General features: G+C 41.6%; 1 protein-coding gene across 1 annotated transcript; it reads left to right on the forward strand.

The window, feature by feature from the left end:
• The first annotated feature begins 279 nt into the window (after positions 1-279).
• mindy3 (MINDY lysine 48 deubiquitinase 3) lies at positions 280-20810 on the forward strand. Its single transcript, XM_054621708.1, has 16 exons — positions 280-385; positions 992-1329; positions 1665-1744; positions 2042-2102; positions 2187-2399; positions 2521-2572; positions 3311-3425; positions 3679-3752; positions 3892-3971; positions 4203-4273; positions 5162-5242; positions 14037-14109; positions 16197-16269; positions 17919-18006; positions 18855-18926; positions 19823-20810. Exons 2-16 carry the CDS (start codon positions 1236-1238, stop codon positions 19970-19972), a joined length of 1377 nt encoding a protein of 458 aa, XP_054477683.1. The 5' UTR covers positions 280-385; positions 992-1235; the 3' UTR covers positions 19973-20810.
• The last annotated feature ends 489 nt before the right edge of the window (positions 20811-21299 follow it).

Raw genomic sequence — 21299 nt, forward strand, 5'->3', positions numbered from 1 at the left:
GACTGAAATGTTGCTAAACATTAGATTTGAACACATGATTCAATACTGACGTGACCATAGACTTCTACAATTAATTCATGTTTCCCCCCAAGGCGATGATTACTTAAGGCGCGCTTTAAATTAATTAAACGATTCCCAGTTTGTGGGCGTGTGCTCAATATGATTGACAGGCCTGTCGACCAATGAGGTAACGCCCTGAAGCTGAACCCCTTGACGCATCTAGAACTTTCTGGATTTCAACCAATGAGCAGCCACGTCAAATCGACGTACATGTTTTTTTTAGCAATGCTGTTGTAAATAAACGAATGACAGAGACGCTGCTGGAGTGAAACTGCTACCAAAACATATAATCAGAACGGATTCACGTTACTCGACTGTACTCAAGGTAATGAAGCTTTAACGGTGTCTAATAAATAAAGTGTGAAGTCATACAGCAGCTACTGCAGAGCTGCAGCGAGAGACTGGATGACAAAGCACTGGAGACTAGCTGCTAATGCTAATGCTAGCTGCTGCATCATCAAGCCAATGCAGCTTAAGAACCAGTGACACCGTCATTAAATGTCCTTTAACAAGGTAACAAGATAGACTCGTGTTAGCCTTTATCCTGGCCTCACTTCATCACTAACCTCCTGACTGGACTCAACAACTGTTAGCTTCCTGTTAATAACAGGAGCGAGGAGGCTATATAGCAATACACTGATATATACATACATACACACACACATATATATATATATACACACATACATATATACACACATACATACATATATATACACACATACATACATACATACATACATACATACATACATATATATACACACATACATACATACATATATATACACACATACATACATATATATACACACATACATACATATATATATATATATCTCGCTTCATACAATGAAAGTATCTCTGTTAGAAGCTGTGTTCCCCTACAGACACTGCCTTTGCTGCATGCTTTTGTCCCATTACTCTGCAGGCTGCTGTGGCTTCGTTGATGTCATTCCCAGCCGCCAGTTTGCTGCCAGCCACTAGAGTCAGACTGTGTCGACCAGCACAGGTAGCTTGTGGCCAATGCCACAGGCTCCACCTGCCGAGAGAAGGGGACTGTCGACCTCAGAAGGAGCTACCAAGCTGGTCTCAACAACAGACCTCTCTGTTCCCTTGTTGGCTGTTGGACTGAGTAGGGAGTGCCTGTGGACTCACCAGCAGTACACATTGTCATGTCGGATCTAAATAAAGAGGTGGTGGATTTGGTTTGGGGGAGACCATCTAGTGGAGGAGTGTCTGCCTCAATCTTCCGTAGATGGAGCCAAGGTATGCTGCTTTGTCTCTGAATGATTATATGAATGAAAGTGTTTTTTTTGCAGAATGGGAAATACCCTCAAAACTAGGTTGTTTCACCTATGTACAGTTGAGTTTATTCAGGTTTTAATCTGATAGTTACTACTCTACAGCTGAATGTCAGAAAAATAGAAAAATTCTCTTTTGCTGTCTAGTGGTTTCCTGCCCTAGAGTTATCCAATAATCTTCAATCTGAGCATGCATGCCATTGTGACTTTTTAATGTATGCAGGGTGTATTTGTCTACGTGCCTTACCTGTTATTACTGTGAACATTGTTACGGTTGTCTTATCTGTGTGTTTATTACAGGATTTGTTTTTTGTGAGAATGAGCAAACAGCACTGGAGCAGTTTGAAGGAGGGCCGTGTGCTGTCCTTGCACCTGTCCAGGTATGGTCTAGTTCAACATCCATGCAGTATTATCAGGGCCCTGTATTAGTTTCCATTTACTCCCATTTTACAGTGAGCCAGCTTTTACACCTGGCAGACTTACTTGGTTACTTAGTCTGTGAGTGTTATAGGTTCATGCATTGGTGGCTATGCTTAATTGACAAACAACATTATTTATCACACATAAATAAAGTAAAAACAGAAGTCTGTGACAGCCGGCTATGGATAAACAATACAAGTGTACCAAAATGCAGCATGGAATATTTTCCATTTCCTTAAGTTTGTGTTTCTTTACAGGCTTTCCTCCTAAAGAACATTTTCTTCAACAGAGAAAGTTCCAACTGGAGACAGATGACAGGTATATTGCCCACAGCTTGTGCTATTGTCTTATGTATTTGTAAGGCTTGTTAAATCATCTATCTTTTATGTTTCTCTCTGTTAGACGAGGAGCAGAAAACAGCACTGTGTTCCACGCTGAGTGAAATCCTGGAGTCGGCTTGCTCCAGCCCCTCCACAGGGTTCTGCCTGGTGACTTGGGCCAAGGGACAAAGCCCACCTACTAGCACTCACACTCACACACAGACACAGTCACAGTCGCAAACACAGGACATGCCAGCACCAGAGAGCAGCCAGCCGGCACAGGAACAGCAACCCAGTGAGTCCTTTGTCTGTCACACTAAGAATGACGATATACAAACAAATTCTCAATAAACCTTTTGACAGTTTTATGTGCCATGCTCTGATGTTACCATGTATGTGTGTTTTCTTGTGCCTAGCTGCTTTGGCTGCTGAGGACCTTGGATTTGAGCAATTTCACAGTGCTCTCCAGTAAGTGACTGCAGATAACACCTTGCATCTTTATATTCATATCTGTCTCTACCTTAAAGCAGATAATCTTGCCATTAGATAATACTGTGTGTTTCTGGAGGGATCACAAATCCTTGTTTTACGATTGCTATTATGCAGTACTGGGTTAGAGAACAACATATTTCTCACATTAGTATCAGCAAAGGGGAGGGGGATATTTAATTAATCTAGTCTGCAAGAATTGGCTTTCACATTCAATTGGCTATTTCACTCACAATTTGCTGACTCTGCACTTTCACAGATTGCCTTGTTAAAAAATAAATAAACTACCTCTCCAAACCTTTTCTACACCCTTACTGTCTTTCACGCACGCCCAAACTAAGTGTATGCAAGGCTGCGTTTGCCAGCGCGCATATTGATATTTCATCACACAGCTTACTGGCAGCTGAGACCACAGTCAGCAAAAAAGCAGTGCTGACTCACAGTGAAGAAGTGCATGCTAACTAAGACCGACAACTCCCGTTGCAAGCTTTCCAGGGTGGAGCAAAAGAGGGTAGTGGCTCCAAATAGTCAAGATTAGAATTGTATTTGCCCTCTGATGCATTTAATTGATTTATTCCCCATTGTGAAAGTTATTTTTTACCAAGTGGACCTGACAAATCCAATTTATACATCAGTCTCATTGATCCCAAAACACCCCAAATCTTCTGTCTTTTGAGTGTTTCATAAATGAACCTGACGTTTGTTCCCATCCAACAGTAAGCGGACTGTAATGTCAGTGTCTGGTCTCAGAGAGGAGGTGTTGTCTCTCTACCACACCTGGAGAGGGTGCTGTGGAGTCTTGCTTTTCCTCTACTCTGTCATCCTCACCAAGGTAAAGAGAAGAAATGGCTAGAAAGAGAGATGGATAGAAATATTGAATACTTATTTGAAATAATGATATTGGCAATGTTGACTCTGTTAACACATTTATTAAGTAATTTGAATGAATTGATAATCAAATAAGACATTTTAGATTAAGATTTAAGATTTTTCCATTTTTAAAGACATTTTAGTTATTGTGTTATATTATTTGAGTTATTTTTCTTTTGTTGCATCAATGTTCAAGACTTCTCTCTTCTGTGCAGGGCATAGAGAATATAAGAAATGAGATCCAGGATACAATGGAGCCTCTCATAGACCCTGTGCATGGCCATGGCAGGTATTAAAACACCTTTTTCATCAATTGTTCTCATCAGTTAGACTTACGCAAGGTTCTTTTTTTCTGTAGTTAAGTTGTTTTGGATATCCTTCGTTTTCTCTGAAACTCTTGATGTTTTCTTTCTTATCTATATTTTAAGTCAGAGCCTGGTGAACCTCCTTGTAACTGGCCATGCTGTCTCTAACGTCTGGGATGGTGACAGGGAGTGCTCTGGCATGAGTAAGGCTTCCGCAAAGTTACTGCATACTCACACAGACACGCCATATTCACACAACAGACATGCACATATATCAAACTCGCAGGACTTTGTGGCTCAAAATGTAAACCTACCCACCAGAGGGCATTAATTCCTTCATCCCACAGTAATGCACAAAAGCCACCATTTAATGCCAGTTTGATGTAATTTAACAATTCTAATTTTCTTGTTCTTTTTTCTCCTTCTCATGGTAGAACTACATGGCATTCATAAACAGGCATCAGTTGGCTTCCTCACGCTTATGGAATCTCTTCGCTACTGCAAGGTACAGACACATACCAGTTCCCAAAACATTATGCAAAAGTATAAGCAGATTGTTCATGGCAAATACACATAGGATTAGTAGATTGTTTTTGAAGAGGAAGAAGACTCCCTATGAATTGAGACACCCACTCTTTAAGCCAAGAGAGTGCGAGGAAAACAAATAAACAAATAAATGCTCACTGTTACTTGTGACTCTAAAATGTGGTACATATCCACAGTTTGAACACAAACCACAGTGAGAGCTCCCATGTGAAAATATGTGTTTGGAGGAAACAGTCCCAACAGACTGTAAACCCTTTCCTACTCTTTCTTACTACACTTTTTTTTTCCTGGCACATTTGCACTGTACTAAAAATAGATCACAAAAGACGTTATAAATACATGCGCCGTGACATATTCATCTTGAAAAACAGAAATCTTGTTTGGAATTGGAATTTATTTATCAATGCCAAAATAAGTAAGACAAAAATAAGTAAGCAGCTATAAAAAGTTAAGAGCAAGTAGATGGTTGCCAAAGAGGGCTGTTAAGAGTGATCTAAGAGGCCAACTCATATCAAATAAGGAGAGGTATGCTCATACCTACGCTGTTATTATGCTTGGTTTGTTGTTCTTCTATGGCAATCAAGTTCAAGCTGCATATGTAGATCAGCCTACGAATAATAAGAGAAGATCCAAGTGAAAATGAGTTGAACATTAACATTGATGATATCCATTTCATTACGTGGTACTATTTGTTCAGGATCCGGAGAGCTATTATGCTGTTTATATACTTTGACATGTATTCTCTCTGTTCAAATATGAATGTACTTGATGAAAACACTCATTTGTTACACATTCCTTTATTGTGTGTGTGTGTGTGTGCGTGTGTGTCTGTGTGTCTGTGTTTCAGGTTGGGACATTCCTCAAGTCTCCAAAGTTCCCTATTTGGATCCTTGGCAGTGAAACTCACCTCTCTGTGTTTTTTGCCAAGGCAAGTTCAATACACTCATCCATAAGCAACACATATTTCACTTACAAAGACACACGGTGCGTAATGTGAGCCAGTCTCCTCAGCAGGTTTGAAAAACCAAAATATGGAATGTGCTTAACCGATTTAATATAGTGCAGGTCAGATATCAATGTGGGGGAAAAAGGGGGGAAGAATGGGAGGGGAGGGAAAATGAGTGCAGGAGATAGTCATATATGGCCAGAGCTGATCTTGAGTTTTCAGCTATCCAGCATCAAGGGGGGAAAAAACAAGTGCATACACACACACTTTTTCATTTTTGTGCTCTCCCTTTCTCACTCTCACGTAAATGAAAACACACATTTTAAGTTTCTTAGCCATCTGTGATCAACTAAACAATGAGTTCATGATATATGACAATAATGTAAACTGCTGAATTTGGGCTCCAGCGGGAGCTTCCATTTACATTATACTTCTTTCTACCCTCACTGTCAGGTTAATTTCAACAATATGGATCACACATTTTTCTGTCCTGGCACTTGGTCATAGAAAACAACACTCAGGAACTAAATAACAAACAGTCTGTCCAGCATTTCCATGTTTGAGTTTCCACTGCATTTCAGGAAATGTTAAGAATAGGAAAATCAGACTGAGATTTAGAAGCAGCTGCTTGGTTTGAGAAATAATAATAATAGCCTTGAATGAGAAAAAACACTGTTGATTTAATGGAAATTAGATAAATGTCAAAAAGGAGGTGTGAGAGCTCAAAAATGCCAAAGTACAGGACACCTGTCTCAAAGGGAGAGAAGATCTCATCTCCTTAATGTTTTCCTGGGTCAATTCTCAGCTTTAATACGTAACCACATTGAGAGCAATTAGCAGATGTAGGTCTTTAGTTGGGAATTTTATTGTTGTTTACGTGTCAGTAGCACTAAATAAAAATCCTGGCTCCGCTTATATCGACCCTTTTTACAGTTTGTAAACAATGATGACATACGCAAGTGTATGCATGCAGTTTGGCAAAGGAAGAGGAATGCAATAGCAAAGTTTATGTACCGACATTAACCACCAAAGATTGGGAATGCAAACTTAACAAAGATCCAGATCTGTGTGCTATTAGTGAACGGGTTGAATACATTAGCAAGTGGCCTAGTATTCATTGGCCAGATATGTATTTGGAGGAGAAACCAAGTATGTTAATGAAACACCAGCAAGAAATGAATGCTTACAACTTTGTTATCTGTGCGCTTGTACTGAATGTCAAATACCCTGATATAGACTCTAATTTTAAGTTTATTGAGTTTAAAGTGAGCAAACAGACGTGAGCATTTGTGATCGTGTCCTCAGGCCAGTGGTAGTTAACAAGTCTAATAGTGTGCAGCCATACCCCCAACCAGTGTTTTGATTAAACGAGCAACCGTGTTGAATGCGCCGTGGTTACTCTTAGGGACGGCAGCTGTTGAAAACACGAACAGAACATGTAGGTGACCTCATAAAAACCTTCAATCAATATTTTTTTTTTATTATCTACGCAAACCATTTCCTAAGTTACTATGAGCAACCACGGACGCATTTGGCCGAAAGTAACCAACTAACATGGTCACTCATTCAACTGAAACACATGTTGTTCTGAAAGGGTAGAACTTGAATCTGCTGTTGGAATAGTGATTCTAAAAACCAAACATGCGACAAACAGACATTCTGGTGCTGTTAACAGTTTTAATTCGATATTAAAAGCTTGCTTACTAATCTGGATGGCTGGGGCAAAACACTCTTCCGATGCCAACAAGCACAAGCATATATTTGATGACGTCGGCTTTAAAATAATCTACTATAGTAATAACAAGGGCTTGAATCTAAATGACTGCTCTGTTCAAGTTGTTGCATTCTGGATGCTTGTGTTTGACAAATCTGTGAGATTCTGTGCTGTAGAATGTACTGTTGAGCTGTAGGTAGCTTTGTGTGAAAGGGAGAACGGTGCAGGAAACAAAACTGGAACCAGGTTCATGTTGTCAAAATGCAAGAAAAACACCCTAGACTTCCTAAAAGGCTTTCTAAAAGGACCATGACATCCTGCTCCTACAGCATCAACTGATATTTGCTCCATGCCACAAGGTATATAATGCACAACCTGATTGAGGTCGACCCTGCTGTTGTAATTTTGAGAGAAACTTTGGCTCTTGGATTTCATCATATCACTGTGCTAGTGTGGATGTGTGTACACACTGGCCCAGTTTGCACTCAGACAAGCCTGTTTATCATCTCTATCAGTGAACATGTAACATGATACATTGCTGTAGCCTGTGAAGTAAGCTGGCAGGTTTGGTTGTGACAAATCGATTCTCCCTGCTGTTGAGAAAATGTTACCAGAGAGGCAGAAAAATCTAAGTCAATCATCTCCATCATAACGCCACACCCTTTATATAACATTGATTAAAAGCTCAGTTACATGCATTAAACTCAAGCCTGCAAGGCGAGTAGATCATATGTTGGCTCAGTGATGAACCAAAGTCGTCATGCATGCGCTGATGACCAGACTTACCGATTGCTACAACTCCCCCGGCACTAGTGACATGTTCACATATACACACACACATTCCAGAGCCCAGGGAACCTAATCCTGATTAGCATTAGTTTTTTTTTGTGTGTGGCTTCAGGTGGATGGCTTCCTGTAGGGAATGTGATTCCAGAGATCCCATCTGGATCCATTTGTCCCATTGGAGACTGGGAACACACTTGAACACACGCATGCATGCATATGAGCTGACGTACATAGCTGACGCTACACTATGCCGCCTTTAAAACTTTGAGCCTAAGCTGAAGGGGGGAAGACATGGGGCACGGGCGGTCTGCTGGTGGACCGCACTCAGTGTGACCCTGTCCTCCTTGAAAGGGAATCAATGTTTGTAGCTCATTTGAAGCACACTGAGATTTCCCAGGCTTGGTGATACAAAAATACACGCTACCTGGTTATGTAGCTTTTAGCTCCGATATAGAGCCATCCCCACAAAAGCAGAAAACCTGATCCCTGCTTCTGATGTGTCTGCGGCTCCTTCTGTCTGCCATTGGGGACGGGTGTGTATTCCCCCGAGTCGCTGTCAGTGTGTGACTGTGGCTTTCAGACCATCAGCTTAATAGCATTAGTGTTTTTATCTAATCTACCTACACAAAGGCCATTCCACCAACTCTGATCCCTACCCACAACACCCCCGACATTCTCTATCGTATTAATGTGTGTGTGCATGTGAGAAAGAGGCTGAGTGTGTATAATGGCACGTAATGGGATCTGTTTTTGGACAAGAGTTTCTGAGACGCCAGAGGAAGGAGAGAAAGGATGAAATACAGACAGAGTGAAGGAGAAGAGGGATGGGTGATGTATGAGACATATCATGCAATATGTTTTTAAAAAAAGAAAGATTCTTTCTTCCTTCCTTTCCCATTCCTGTCTTTGAAAAAAACTATCCATTCCAGTTTGCAGCAGGTTGGTTACCCAAGTAAAAGTTTCCCTTGGGCACCTCAGCCAACCTCTTCAGATTATTGGTCCCTCATGGGAAGGAAAGAGGAAGAAAGGAAGTAGAAAGGAAGGATGCACTTATAAGAGTGGTGCAGTGGTCACTTGGGAAAGGAGGGGGGGTGATCCTCCTGTGACATTTCTCATCACTCTTTCCTCTACTCTCGCTGAGTGATGAGGTTCACAGGCTGTATCTCTGTTCCTGAAGGGAGTTCCATGTGTGTTTTTGTGTGTGTGTATGTGTACAGTAGTCATGTTCTGGGTCAGTGATTTACTAGAGAGAGAGAGAGAGAGAGCAGCCGCTGTGGCGCTTCGTGTCCCTTAAGACTCAAACTCCTGTCTGCAAAATGTCCTTCATGTACTGGTAAGGACCAGGAACTTAAAATGAAAGTGTGCAGACACCGTTAATGTGGGTCAGTTTATTTCCGTCAGGTTTTATCGTCAAAAACAAAATAATCGTGTTACTGAAAAGTATCACCATTTTAAAAAAAAAGAAAACGCGCTGCAAATACAGCTGCTCTTGCCGACGACCCACAGCTTGTCGACAAAGCAGACTCATAGAGCGAAACAGGGCACTAAAGTACTGTAGCTGAGGGTTAGGAGTTGCATCCCTCGAACCCAGACGGAAAACTATTTGTTGCTCCCACCTTGTCCACAACAGTGCTCATCTTTATTTTTCTGTCATTTATTATACCCTTTTTTCCTGATTTTAGGTTTTGGTCTTGGTAACAGCACTAGAAAGTAAATTCACGGAATTGCCAACAGTGCTTGGCTTTCTTTGAAAATCATTATGATAATAGAAATATCTGTGTAATAATATTCTAAACTCAAGGTTGATTTATTACCTTTTTTCTAGAGCTTTCAACTGCATCCTGCAGCCTTCTCCAGTCAATGGAATTTGATCAGGTGCCAAAGCTAGTTAAGAATATTATATCACAAACTATGTGTTCCTAAAGTCAATAATGAGCCCCCAATAATGATATAGCATTATATAGCATAATGTACAAAATATACTATATAAAAATATTTAAAAAATACTACCCAATTTGATTAGTTTTTAATCACAGCTTGGTCAGAATTATGAAATTGGACAACATTTTTTTGAAAATGATAACATGATATGGTCATATATACACAATGCGGCGCCAGTGAATTTATATACAATAATACTGAATTATACTTGTCCCCCAAGTGTACTGAAAGGTAGTTGGAACAAGTTTGTGCTTTCTGTTAAAGAGGATTACTTTCTGTTGTTAGTGTGATAAGAGGGTGCGGGCCAAACACAAGCCCCAAGTAACAAAGCGGAGTACATTAACAGTCATTAATAATCTGTGACAGGTCAGACCATGGGTCATTGTATTCGGATGAAAAGCTGTCTGTGTCAGTGTGTGTATGCTGCATTATTCCTCCTTTTCCCATGTGTGTCATTTTCTGTTATAGGACCCATCATTACGCTATATAACTATCCTCTGGTGACGCTTTTCTTTTATGATGAGACACAGTCTTTCTCATCCAAGACAGCTCCATAAATCACTACTTTGTACTGTATGTCACACCTGAAACACATACACCCAACACAGGATACAGTAGATACTGCAGACACTCCTTTGCCATTGTTTTCTGAACTCATAATCACATTTCACCGGGCTATTTAAGGTGAAAAAAAATTAACACATCCTCTCTATATTACACGCCCTCACACACACACACTCCCTCCTCAGCCTGTCATGTAGTGAGGCTGTCACTAACTGCTAGGAACATGCAGGAGACACTGTCCGAGACCTCTGCTTTGTTGTCTTGAAACCGATCCCTTCAGACGCACTCTATGGCCACTCAGAGCCTCTCAGCACAAACAATAGCTCTTTGGCTGGACCGGAGGGAAAGGGAGAGTAATTCTAGTAAAGTGCTATGCCTACCTGTCTATCCTGAAGTACCTACCTGCAAGATGAGATAAAGTATAAAAAGAAGAAAGAAAAAAAGGGGGGGAAGCAAGAATGGAAGAACAAGTCAAGGGTTGTAGGGGAGGAAATACTCTAAAAGTGTAGTAGCTACTTAGCACAGGAAAAAGCATTCACAAAGGGGTAGAATCGGGCAAAAGAAAGAACAAGAGAAGAGAAAGGCCTAGAGGGGATGAGTTGTCAACCCAAGAGAGCCACTAAGTCTAGCGGGAAGAGAGCAACAGAAGTGCAGATGGTTAGAGTTGAAGGTTTAGAGCTTGGTTCTCTATCTAGGAGGGTGTGATGCAAGAAATCTGCTCTGATGATAAGAAAACCAGGATCTCCAGGATTTTGAGGGTCATTTGAAAATATTGGCTCTTTAAGAACACATGTTTGATGTCTATGAAGGTATTCTTGTTTTGCTCACAGCAAATATTCTGCTTTACTTTGTGTAGTTAAGTCCGTTGTGGAGTGTCTGCGTCCCTGTGTGTGGTTGTGAGTGTGTTCTTGCTTTGTTCCTATGTAGGGAAGCTTGTTGTTGCTCTGTAGGGGGTCAAGGGTTTTTGCAAAAACAGTTGGACTGTGGGGATTGGAATGTGCTCCTTGATTTCATAGTGCACACTTACACATTTTTTTGATACCAGGTCCTTTGTTAGTGTGTGTCATTGTAATGCATCTGCTTGAGTTTGAATATTTGGCCGCAATGAGAGAACAGGATGCCAGCTTGTATTCGAGTAACGGCAAACAACCTTCGGCAGGGAACAGGCCTAATTATTGCAGATTCTCTCTCTTACACAGACACGCATACGCTCACACATACGCTCACACATACGCTCACACATACGCTCACACATACGCTCACACAGTGGGATTGGGAGGATAGAAGTTCAGAGACAAGAAAACACACACACACACAACACACACACACACACACACACACACACACACACACACCTTCCCCATGGGGTGTGTTAGCTCCATGATATGTTTTCCAGCTCAGCAGCATCTTCCTCAGGCCTCTAATAAAACATAGATCAAAAACAGCCGCCAGACCTGTCATCACACACACAATCACGTAATTTCTGCAGCCATTATGTTTGTCTGTGCATGATCTTATGCTCACGCAGGTTTTGTCTTTGCAATGTGTTCATTAGAGTGTAAAGGTTAGGAAGAATGATATGTTTTAATTATTATTTATTTATTTAGAGATAACCATTTAGGGGTGTTTTTCTTCCGGTAAAGTGTTGACATCTTGTAGCTGTGGTATAACCAGGTGATTTACTCGGGCTGTCTCCATCCTGCTCCGGAAGATAATAAACTGTGTTAACCGAGCGTTGGTTCACGAGGCACATTGGACTTACATCAGAAACATTGTATATGGCAGCCTAATATTAATCAGCTACTCATCCCCTTGGGAAGATATACATGTTTTTTAGGTCAGATATACTGTTTATAAATGTAATAAGTTTAGTTCCAGCAACAGTTAATCAAAACCGGTCATGTTTCAAGAAGCAGGCTTTACTGTGAATCGTACATTTAATATGTTCGTCTTTGGGATGCAGCCAACCGCTAAGAACCTTTTTTTTTACTAAAAAGGACCCTTGTTCACCCCTGTAAGTGATGCACAGACATATCTAGCTAATGACAAATCTACTGTCAGATTTATAGAGCCTGTAATGTTAACACACCAGGACCCTGCTATACTCTGTGTGACAGAACAGTGTGTGAGCGTGTGTTCACTGGCCTGTGCCTGTTTTTCTTCGCATCTGAAGAGCCGGCAGCTGGGAGTCATCTCTTCTCGATGTGTCCCCCCCCTCTCTTTTTCCCCTGAGTAAGCCCTGAATACGTTAATAAGTAGACCATGAAGCCCTAGCAGCCTGCGTGGATCTGAGGCTCAAGCTTTAATAACGGCCAGCTAAAGGAGATGAGCAGGGTTCAGTTGTTTTCCAAAAACATTGGGTGTTTGTTCAGCGCTTCGTTGTCATAAATACAATCCTTCCCTCACTCATAAGGAAGAACAGTGTGAACCCTCTGACTCTCGCCTAAACACACTTTACACAAGTGTGTGTGTGCGGTTGTATGTGTGTGTGTGACAGATAAGGCTGAAAAGCCATCTCTTTGAGAAGTATCTCATTTCATCCTCTCTTGTAAAAATATCCCTTCTATCTCCTGATTTTCTTAAGCTTCTTTGAATGGTATCATATAATATATTTGCAAGGAACGACTAGACCCTTGCATTCCTTATCATCGTTTGCTTGCAATGTTGATAATCAGAAAGTGATGGATATTCAGCTTTTAAATTTATTGTAAGCTCTGGGCAAGATCTGACAGTAAGCTTAAAGATATCACATTATGCTTGCAAATATAAGATAAGAGATGGCATAAGAAGACGTTCCTATCCCTTGAGATCTGTCTCTGTGTTAAGTGTTCATTGTGCCCAACACACACAGGTGTAAAATGTTTACGCCTGTTCAAAAAGGCCACACTTAAAGGCACTCCTTCTGGCACACTGCTTCTCTGATCCCTCTTCTTTATTGTTACAGTGCAATTCATCTTTTGAAATTGGATGAAGCATGCACATTTAAACAGTTTCTCTTGGGTGGCATTCATGTTGTTTCACTCAGTTGCACAATTGAAAAGGGACGGAAGTAGTTGTATGAGAGATTAAAAAGCCAAATGTGATTGTCGTCAGATTCTCTGTTTCAGAGAGTTGTTTATATGTGAGCTGAGTGGGTTTATATGCCGTTAGATGATCTAACCAGCATTTTGTTTGATGCATGCTGAGTCCCTTAGTGTAGAAAGAACAATAAAGTGCTAATCAGCATCTACATTAAAGACTGGTCAAAAGGGGCATCACCCTCTTCTCTTCATGCATATACACACCCCCATGTCTAATCCCCCCCTGCCAACAATGCTATTTCTAAACTTCAACAACAAACAAACACTGTGGAGCTAACCATAAATCAAGGGTTGTATATGTAAGACTCAATTTCCTGATTGTGTGTTTTTAGTGAAAACAAGCCGTCTAACTTTATCAGCAGATCAGTTAATAACCCAATGGATTCTCGTGAGTGCACTGGCCCCTTAGATTACACATAGTCACACACGCACACACATACATGTACAATGTACATTAGCAGTGCATCACACACTACTCCTATGGGTGTTGCTGTACGCTGGCTGTTCTCTGTAGTGTGTTGTACATTAGTGCTGCTAAACCTTGACAAAAACAATCAACGTTTGTTAGTTGTGAGTAGATCTAGATTGTTGTTCAGTTTCAGCACTGATGAGGCCACAATCTCCAGAATGTGATCAGATTTTTCCTCTCCTCCCCATTTATTTATTCCTATCTTTCTGTCTCTCCCTGTAGGAGATGTCCCTGGTAGGTCCAGAGTCTCCATCAGAGCAGGCTAGGAGGGTCTTCCAGTCATTTGATCCTGAAGGTAATAAACAACAGTTTTTTGTCATGTGCATTTTACACAGTATCATTATGTTGCTCTCTCTGCCTTCACTCCCAGCACACTTGTTTTTATAGACCATTCTCATTACTACGCCAGCTTTATGAAAATTCTGGCAAACAGATGTCCTTTGATTAATCCAAACTTTCAATCTTGCACAGCTACACGCAAGCACACACTGGGCAAACAATATCCCGGCCCTGTTGTATTTCTCTTCCCTTCTTCCTGGTTGAGCAGATGCATTTTTAACCTCCACTGCCCTCCTCGCCGCTTCTTTCTTGTTTCTCGTTTCTCCATTATTTTTCTTCTGCAGGCAGAACGAGGGTCTGTTTCTCTCCCTTCATCTCCACTGTTGTTGTTTAGGTTGGTGAGATCAGCTCCTCTTACAGCTGAGTCAACCATCCCGCTCTTTCCCTCTCCTCCTCGTTTTATTAAACCGCCTTTCTTGTCACTTCCAGGTGACTGGGCTAAAAGGCGAGGGGAAGGAAAAAGAGAGGGACACGATGACAGTAGAAAGTTAAAGACTAACTAGTAAAAAGACAGACTGTCCTGTCAGATTAACTAAAAGTCGGAAGTGTGCTGCATTCATTTATGTCGCCTCAAGATTATAGTGTTGGATGTTTCAAGTGTTCATGAGCACAAGAAAGAGTATTGTAATGAAACATTTAGTATTTACAGCTGTTCCGTAATGCTTTTCTTCTGTTGTTCAGAGGAGGGAGAGATGCAGATGTCAGGAGTCGCACTTGAGACATGAGCATGTCGAGCATTAACATCACACACTTAGAGCTATCTATGTTGCAAGAGTGTTCCGCTGAGGACCTGACTAAATCACCAGTTGTTATTTATGTGTTTTCATTGTAAAAGTGTGCTGTTTTCTGTCTCCATAAAAACATTATTCACTTTCAGGCTTGTAGGGACAAAACGTTGATTTGTATAGATCTGTCTGTGGTGTAAAAGGATGTTACAATTAGATTAATCCTACCAGCTGAAAACAAATAAGTAAACCCAACTGTCTGTATCATTTTTTCTTTTCTTTGTTCTCCATCTGTCCTTTCCTGTTACACATAATACAGCTTTGCACATTCTCAAAATCCACTTCTGCTATCATCTGCTAGGACATTCTGTAAGCCATATGGTTCTTCTCCCACACACACTTGTGCAAAGGCACACACAAACGCATGCATGGACTGCAGTAGGTGCATCCAGGGGAACATAAATATACATGTATACACACATGCAAGGAGGATGCACTGTACATGATACAAACATATTCACACACCGCAATGTATACACACATGCTGTAGCCAGCAGCACAGTTGAGTGCTGTGTAAAAAGCCCATTAATCTGTCTGTGTCACATGTGTGTCAGCAGAGCTCCCTGTGTTGTGGAAAAGGGGCGCCAGATGCATTCACACGCACTACACTGACTCACCAGACGTACACACTCATCAACCCACTGTCTCAGGATGTTCTTTAATATATGTTGTTTGTCATTGTTCCTCTGCGGGGTGTCTGTGCTCACTCTGCTCACTGTCAGACTGTCAATTGTCGCTCTGAGAGAATGACATCTGGCATCGAAAAGGCGAGATTGAGTTGCTTGAGAGCGGACAAGCAGAGCGGGCCGCAGTTAATCATCTTCACAACACACTAGGGTTTTTTGTATGTATCTAAACAACAGAACACAGGGGCTCACATGCGGATACACACACACACACACACACACACACACACACACACACACACACACACACACACACACGTACTCTTTCAGGGAAAAACACATGTTAGTGTTTAGAGCTTCTCCTCTCAGGTAAAGCAATCATCATGGCCATGGAATGTAGGTCAGCTAGAAAGGACAAGGTGTGTGTGTGTATGTGGGATTTTTCTTTTTTCTCTTTTAGTTGTGTCAGATGAGTTCATTCCCCAGGGCCAGTGATGTAAATAGTGCTTGTGCCATATGTGTAGGTGAAGGCTTCCCCTGGTTTTCAGCTGAAGCCTGTATTTTATGTTCTGTCCAGGGTCAACCAGTGCATCAGTCTCGCTTTATGTGTCTCGCCCTCCCTCTCTCTCCAGATAATGGCTTCATCCCAGAATCTCTGCTGGAGGACGTGATGAAAGCCCTTGACCTTGTCTCCGAGCCCGAATAGTAAGTGCTTGTGTGTTCAAGGCTTTGTGTGTGTGTGTGGGTGTGTGTGTGGCACCTGTAGAGCTTCTAAAGTTCTAACTCCTAAGTCATGGCCAGGCCAGGTCAGCAGCCCTGTGCTCATGTTTCACTACCAGGCTTCTATAAAGTAAGACCAGAGAGAGCCCACTATAAAAGCGCAGAAAGAGTCAGAAAAAGAGGCTTAGAGAGAGATCATTAACAGCAGGAAGAAAGACTGTGAGAGGGAGGAAATGCTTTAAAGTGCCGCTTCAAACAGAAGCACGTTCTCTTCTGAGAAACAGTAAGCCCTAACGTTGCAGCCGTGGGCCTTGGCCAAGTAACTGGACCACTGATTTGCTCTGCAGACCCCCAGATGGGCGATACATCACAACACAACACAACACAGCAAACTGGAGGGAAACTCCCAGTGCAAACAGGAGAGTCTCCTTACCGCACAACAAGAGTTACTGCGGACATCCCACCATGTGAAAAAGTAGCATCTTTAGTGCTTCGGCTAATAGGAGTGTCTAGATGTAATAAATTGAGGTCTTTCATCACTCATGGAAGATGAGTACATCAGCTGATATCATTTGTGGTAAACCAACTCTGTGTTCTCAGGATACAGTTCAAAGGAATTATAGTCTCTTGAGCATTTGCTTTTTAGTGTTTAGGATAGTTATTTATACTCAAGAGCCAAAAAAACACAAGTATGGAAACATGTGTAGACATAACTTGTGTATTATGTTATTAAGCGTTGATATATGATTTAAAAAGTGTAACTTACTGCCCTGAGGTGTTCTCTGCATTTTCAGACAGTTTCAGACTATTTAAGGGAACTTTTAAATAATCGAATGTCATTAAATGAAGCTAGATTAACAAATGAAATGCCTCGTTCAGTTCAATTCAAGCAAAAAAATACCACATATTATATTCTAGCAATAAATTATGATAAAAGTATGTATGTATGTATGTATGTATGTATGTATGTATGTATGTATGTATGTATGTATGTATGTATGTATGTATGTATGTATGTATATATATATACCCACGCACTGACAGTCATGCAGTGGATACCGTTCAAGCCCACCACAAACCGTTAACTCCCATGATATCCATTAACACAACCACCATAAAAATGTAATATATATTATTGATTCCTAAGGAGATGCTATTTTTTCTCTTTTTCTCTGTATGCTGTCCTGCTGCGATAGCTACCTGTAATATTTATAGATGAAGAAACCATGGTTGCCTTCCCTCTGGGTCTTGGTATAACCCTTACTTCTCTCCTCGCAGCCTTAAAAGGGCAATCTGACCAGATTTTTTTATCACAGTGAAATAACACTGATCCAACACGAAGGAATGTCTGGAAGGAGGTATACTTAGTTGCACCATTATATTAATGTAACATGCACACATGCACCAAAACACGCATCATAAATCCACGTTGAGTGATGAGGTGATCGTAAATTTGACCTGGCTTTGACTTCATACTCAAAACATTGCAGAATGTTATTTTGTACTCATCTAATCGCTCCTTCCAACCCCCCTCTTTTTTGACCTGCATGTTTTCTAATCTGGATTTGTTTCTTTACTCACTTTTTACATACTTCCTTCCCTACATCTCTCTTTCTATCTCTGTGCCTTCTCAGTGTCAGTCTGGTGAAGAGTAAACTGGATCCAGAGAGTTTGGGCATTATTCTTCTTGGCCCGTTCCTGTTGGAGTTTTTCCCTGATCAGGTGTGTGTGTGCGCGTAAAGGTGCACTTCTACCTCAAAGATACACACAAACAGTACGACGAATACCTTCCACCGGTCACAGTTAAAAAACATGGACTAAGAGTCGTACAAACACATATCCATGACACTAATGTCTTTTTCCCCAAGCACATGTGAAGTGCTGTTTAACAAAATCAAAGGTTTTTTAATGCGCAAAACATTCCTGTGGTGTCTCATGTGAAATGTATGCGAGTGTGTTCACCATCACATGGCGTTACTTGCTCTTTCTAGAAGCTTAGAAAGAGCTGTAAGACTGCTTTTATGAGGCAGAGCGAGAGAGGCAGACGGGAGAGATAGAGGGGAACTGTGTTAAAGTGATCAGGGCTTTAGGGACTCACCAGAGGAACGGCCCCAAGCCGCAAAGAAATTATACTACCATTAGCCAACTGGACACACACACTCAGACACACGTGGGATTGGGGTGAGGGTTAGGGTTTCATATAAAGGCATTTAAACTAGAGAAGCTGGACACACTGACACAACACACACTATTAGCATTCTTCATCTTTTGGCCAAAGTCATTGGAAGTGTTATGGCTCAATGTCATTGTTGGGACGTTTTTGTAGCATTGGATGTTGTCTGGTAATTGGAGATGGGCTTTGCTTCAATGCCCAAATACACACATTCACATGTTTAAATTGAACATGTGGGATTTAACAGTAAGCTTTGGTTGCATGCAGAGATGTGTTGGTTTTGCTTTTCGGTTCAAAAATGTTCTGCTTCTGTGGCTCTTTACCTCCATCTCTGTGAGAACAGAGACTCTCTAACAACATTGCATTTGTTTAACTCCGCTTCCCGCCTGTGTTTCAGGATTCAGGAATCCCAGACTCATTCCCCGTCTACCACTACAATGGGCTGAAACAGTCAAACCACAACGAGAGGGTAAGATACTATTTCCCTTTTCAAGTTTGTCACAGCAACTGATGGTGATTCCTTTTCATATTCCCTCTATCTCTCTGCCTATTGCTCTTCCTCCGTTCCTGTCACGATTCATGCACGCACACACAGTTGGAGGCGGCCGGCCACTCCAAAATAAACAGTAGCTATCGTAAGCCTAATAGCCTGTCCATCCAACCAAAAACCCTGGCTTAGCCTCTTATTTCTCCAAGTCATTTCATCACGGAGGCCGCTGTCAGCAGCCTGGCTGTGATAAATGTTCAAACATAGGCCTATTAAGAAGGCTTAGTTTGATGGATGATTGTCAGAGGATGCAGTTGGTGGCTGGGCAAAAAAAAGGTACTCAGGAATATCACTTTCTTCATCTGTCAGCTTTGTCTAGTCTGTAAAGCAGAATCTTTCCATACAGCTACCTGAAAAATGTAGGAATGGCACCAGATGTGTGCCTACACACAAAAACACACACACACACACACACACACGTACACACACACACACGTATATGCACATGCCGGCTGACGCCTATAAGGTTAGTGATGGCAATTCCATTCACATAGCTCCAGATGGGAATAACAGACCAGCTGACAGCAGTCCCCTTCTCTCTCTCTCTGTGTGTGTGTGTGTGTGTGTGTGTGTGTGTGTGTGTGTGTGTGTGTGTGTGTGTGTGTGTGTGTGTGTGTGTGTGTGTGTGTGTGTGTGTGTGTGTGTGTGTGTGTGTGTGTGTGTGTGTGTGTGTGTGTGTGTGTGTGTGTGTGTGTGTGTGTGTGTGTGTGTGTGTGTGTGTGTGTGTGTGTGTGTGTGTGTGCCCCTGATATGGCAGACAGTGTTTTAATTTGTGTGTTAAGTTAACTGTGTATTGACTTGTTTGTGCCCATGCTCAGGTGGAATATGTGGAAGGGACGGCTTTGGTGCTGGGTTTTGAGGACCCCATGGTTCGGACCGACGACACTCCGGTGAAGCGCTGCCTACAGACCAGGTGGCCCTACATCGAGCTCCTGTGGACCACCGACCGCTCCCCGTCACTGAACTAGCACTGACACAGTCTGTGTGTGTCTGTGTACATGGACGGACCACCACTGCCCCCACACACACCCACACACACACACACACACACACACACACCCCTCTCCGACCTCCCCTCTGCACACTGACCCTGAGAGGTCAGCAGGTTTCAACCAACACACATACACATTTACAATACAGATGAATGAGAATGAGGAAAAACACAAGTCCCACAAGAGACTGAGACTAATACATTCATGGACTTTAACATACTTGTCTGAGATCCATTTTTCCACTCACACATTCCACAGAAATTCAAACACACCTTTACAGTTCATGCTATTGTCTGTTCACCATGGCTTATATTTGACACACAGGATGTTGATGATGTAATTATTTAAAAGAGGGGGAAAAAAGGATGAGTGTTTATTTTTTCAGCTCTGCTCTTTCCGGACTCCTCTGCTACAGTTAAGCAGTAGACAGCAAGAAAATGTTTGGAGAGCAAACTGGTTCGGTTCTGCAAGTTGAGTGTGTCACCAAAACACACACTGAACCACATGTACAGCCAGTCGACTGTAAAACACTACTGTTAATCCAGCTATAGGACTGTTTGAGGGAAAACCTACCAAAGCCTTCCACATTTGAGAACACATACACACCATCACACTCACAGATAAGCGTTTACAGCGGAAAAGGGACCAACCCAGACGCATAGAACAGAAGGATTCTTCATTGTTTTAGCTAAGATGCAGTTGGTTTAGGTGCTCTGTGTGTGTGTTCGTGCACCACACTAAGATGTTGGCCAAGTGTTCATGTATTTATTGTCACACTCAAAGGTTCTGGAATAAACACTTTTTTTTGTTCAAATGCTGTGTGGTTTGGTAGCTCTAAATCATATACGTTCTCCTCTGTCTGTCTTTTTCTCATAAATATCCTGACATTGACATAGGACAACCTCAGGTTTAGGATGTCCAAAGTCTTTCTGGTTCACTCAACACTAAATTACACAAAATCTCATGTTCCATGTCCCCAGAGACTCTAAATCAGTAATTTACTAAATCTCCAAGACACTGATGGGGATTTAAGGGCCTCTATGTAAGCAAAGAATATTCCTCCTAAGACAGAAAACTGCATGTTTCTGTTTGCTCATCATCAAAATTCCCCAAAAGATGAAACATTGGCCTTTTTATAGGGCATCCTAAATGTGTGCTTTTCAGTTTTGCCTTTTAAGACAAGTGTCATAGAAACAGCACTTTAAACCATTCAAATACTTTGTTCTTGCCCAGGAGTTTTAAACTCAGTGTTTAATGCGTTTGTGTATCTGCAGATATCCTGGCTCCAGTATGCATCTATTCA

Source organism: Anoplopoma fimbria, chromosome 20 (genome assembly GCF_027596085.1).
Source record: "Anoplopoma fimbria isolate UVic2021 breed Golden Eagle Sablefish chromosome 20, Afim_UVic_2022, whole genome shotgun sequence".
NCBI classification, from domain to species: Eukaryota; Metazoa; Chordata; class Actinopteri; order Perciformes; family Anoplopomatidae; genus Anoplopoma; species Anoplopoma fimbria.

What these genes read in the sequence shown, in the direction of transcription:
- mindy3 (XM_054621708.1), top strand. Translation starts at nt 1,236, where the DNA reads ATGTCGGATCTAAATAAAGAGGTGGTGGATTTGGTTTGGGGGAGACCA. An exon ending in CCTGTGCATGGCCATGGCAG is followed by an intron (nt 3,753 to 3,891) that starts GTATTAAAACAC and finishes CTATATTTTAAG; the next exon opens with TCAGAGCCTGGTGAACCTCC. An exon ending in CAGGGAGTGCTCTGGCATGA is followed by an intron (nt 3,972 to 4,202) that starts GTAAGGCTTCCG and finishes TTCTCATGGTAG; the next exon opens with AACTACATGGCATTCATAAA.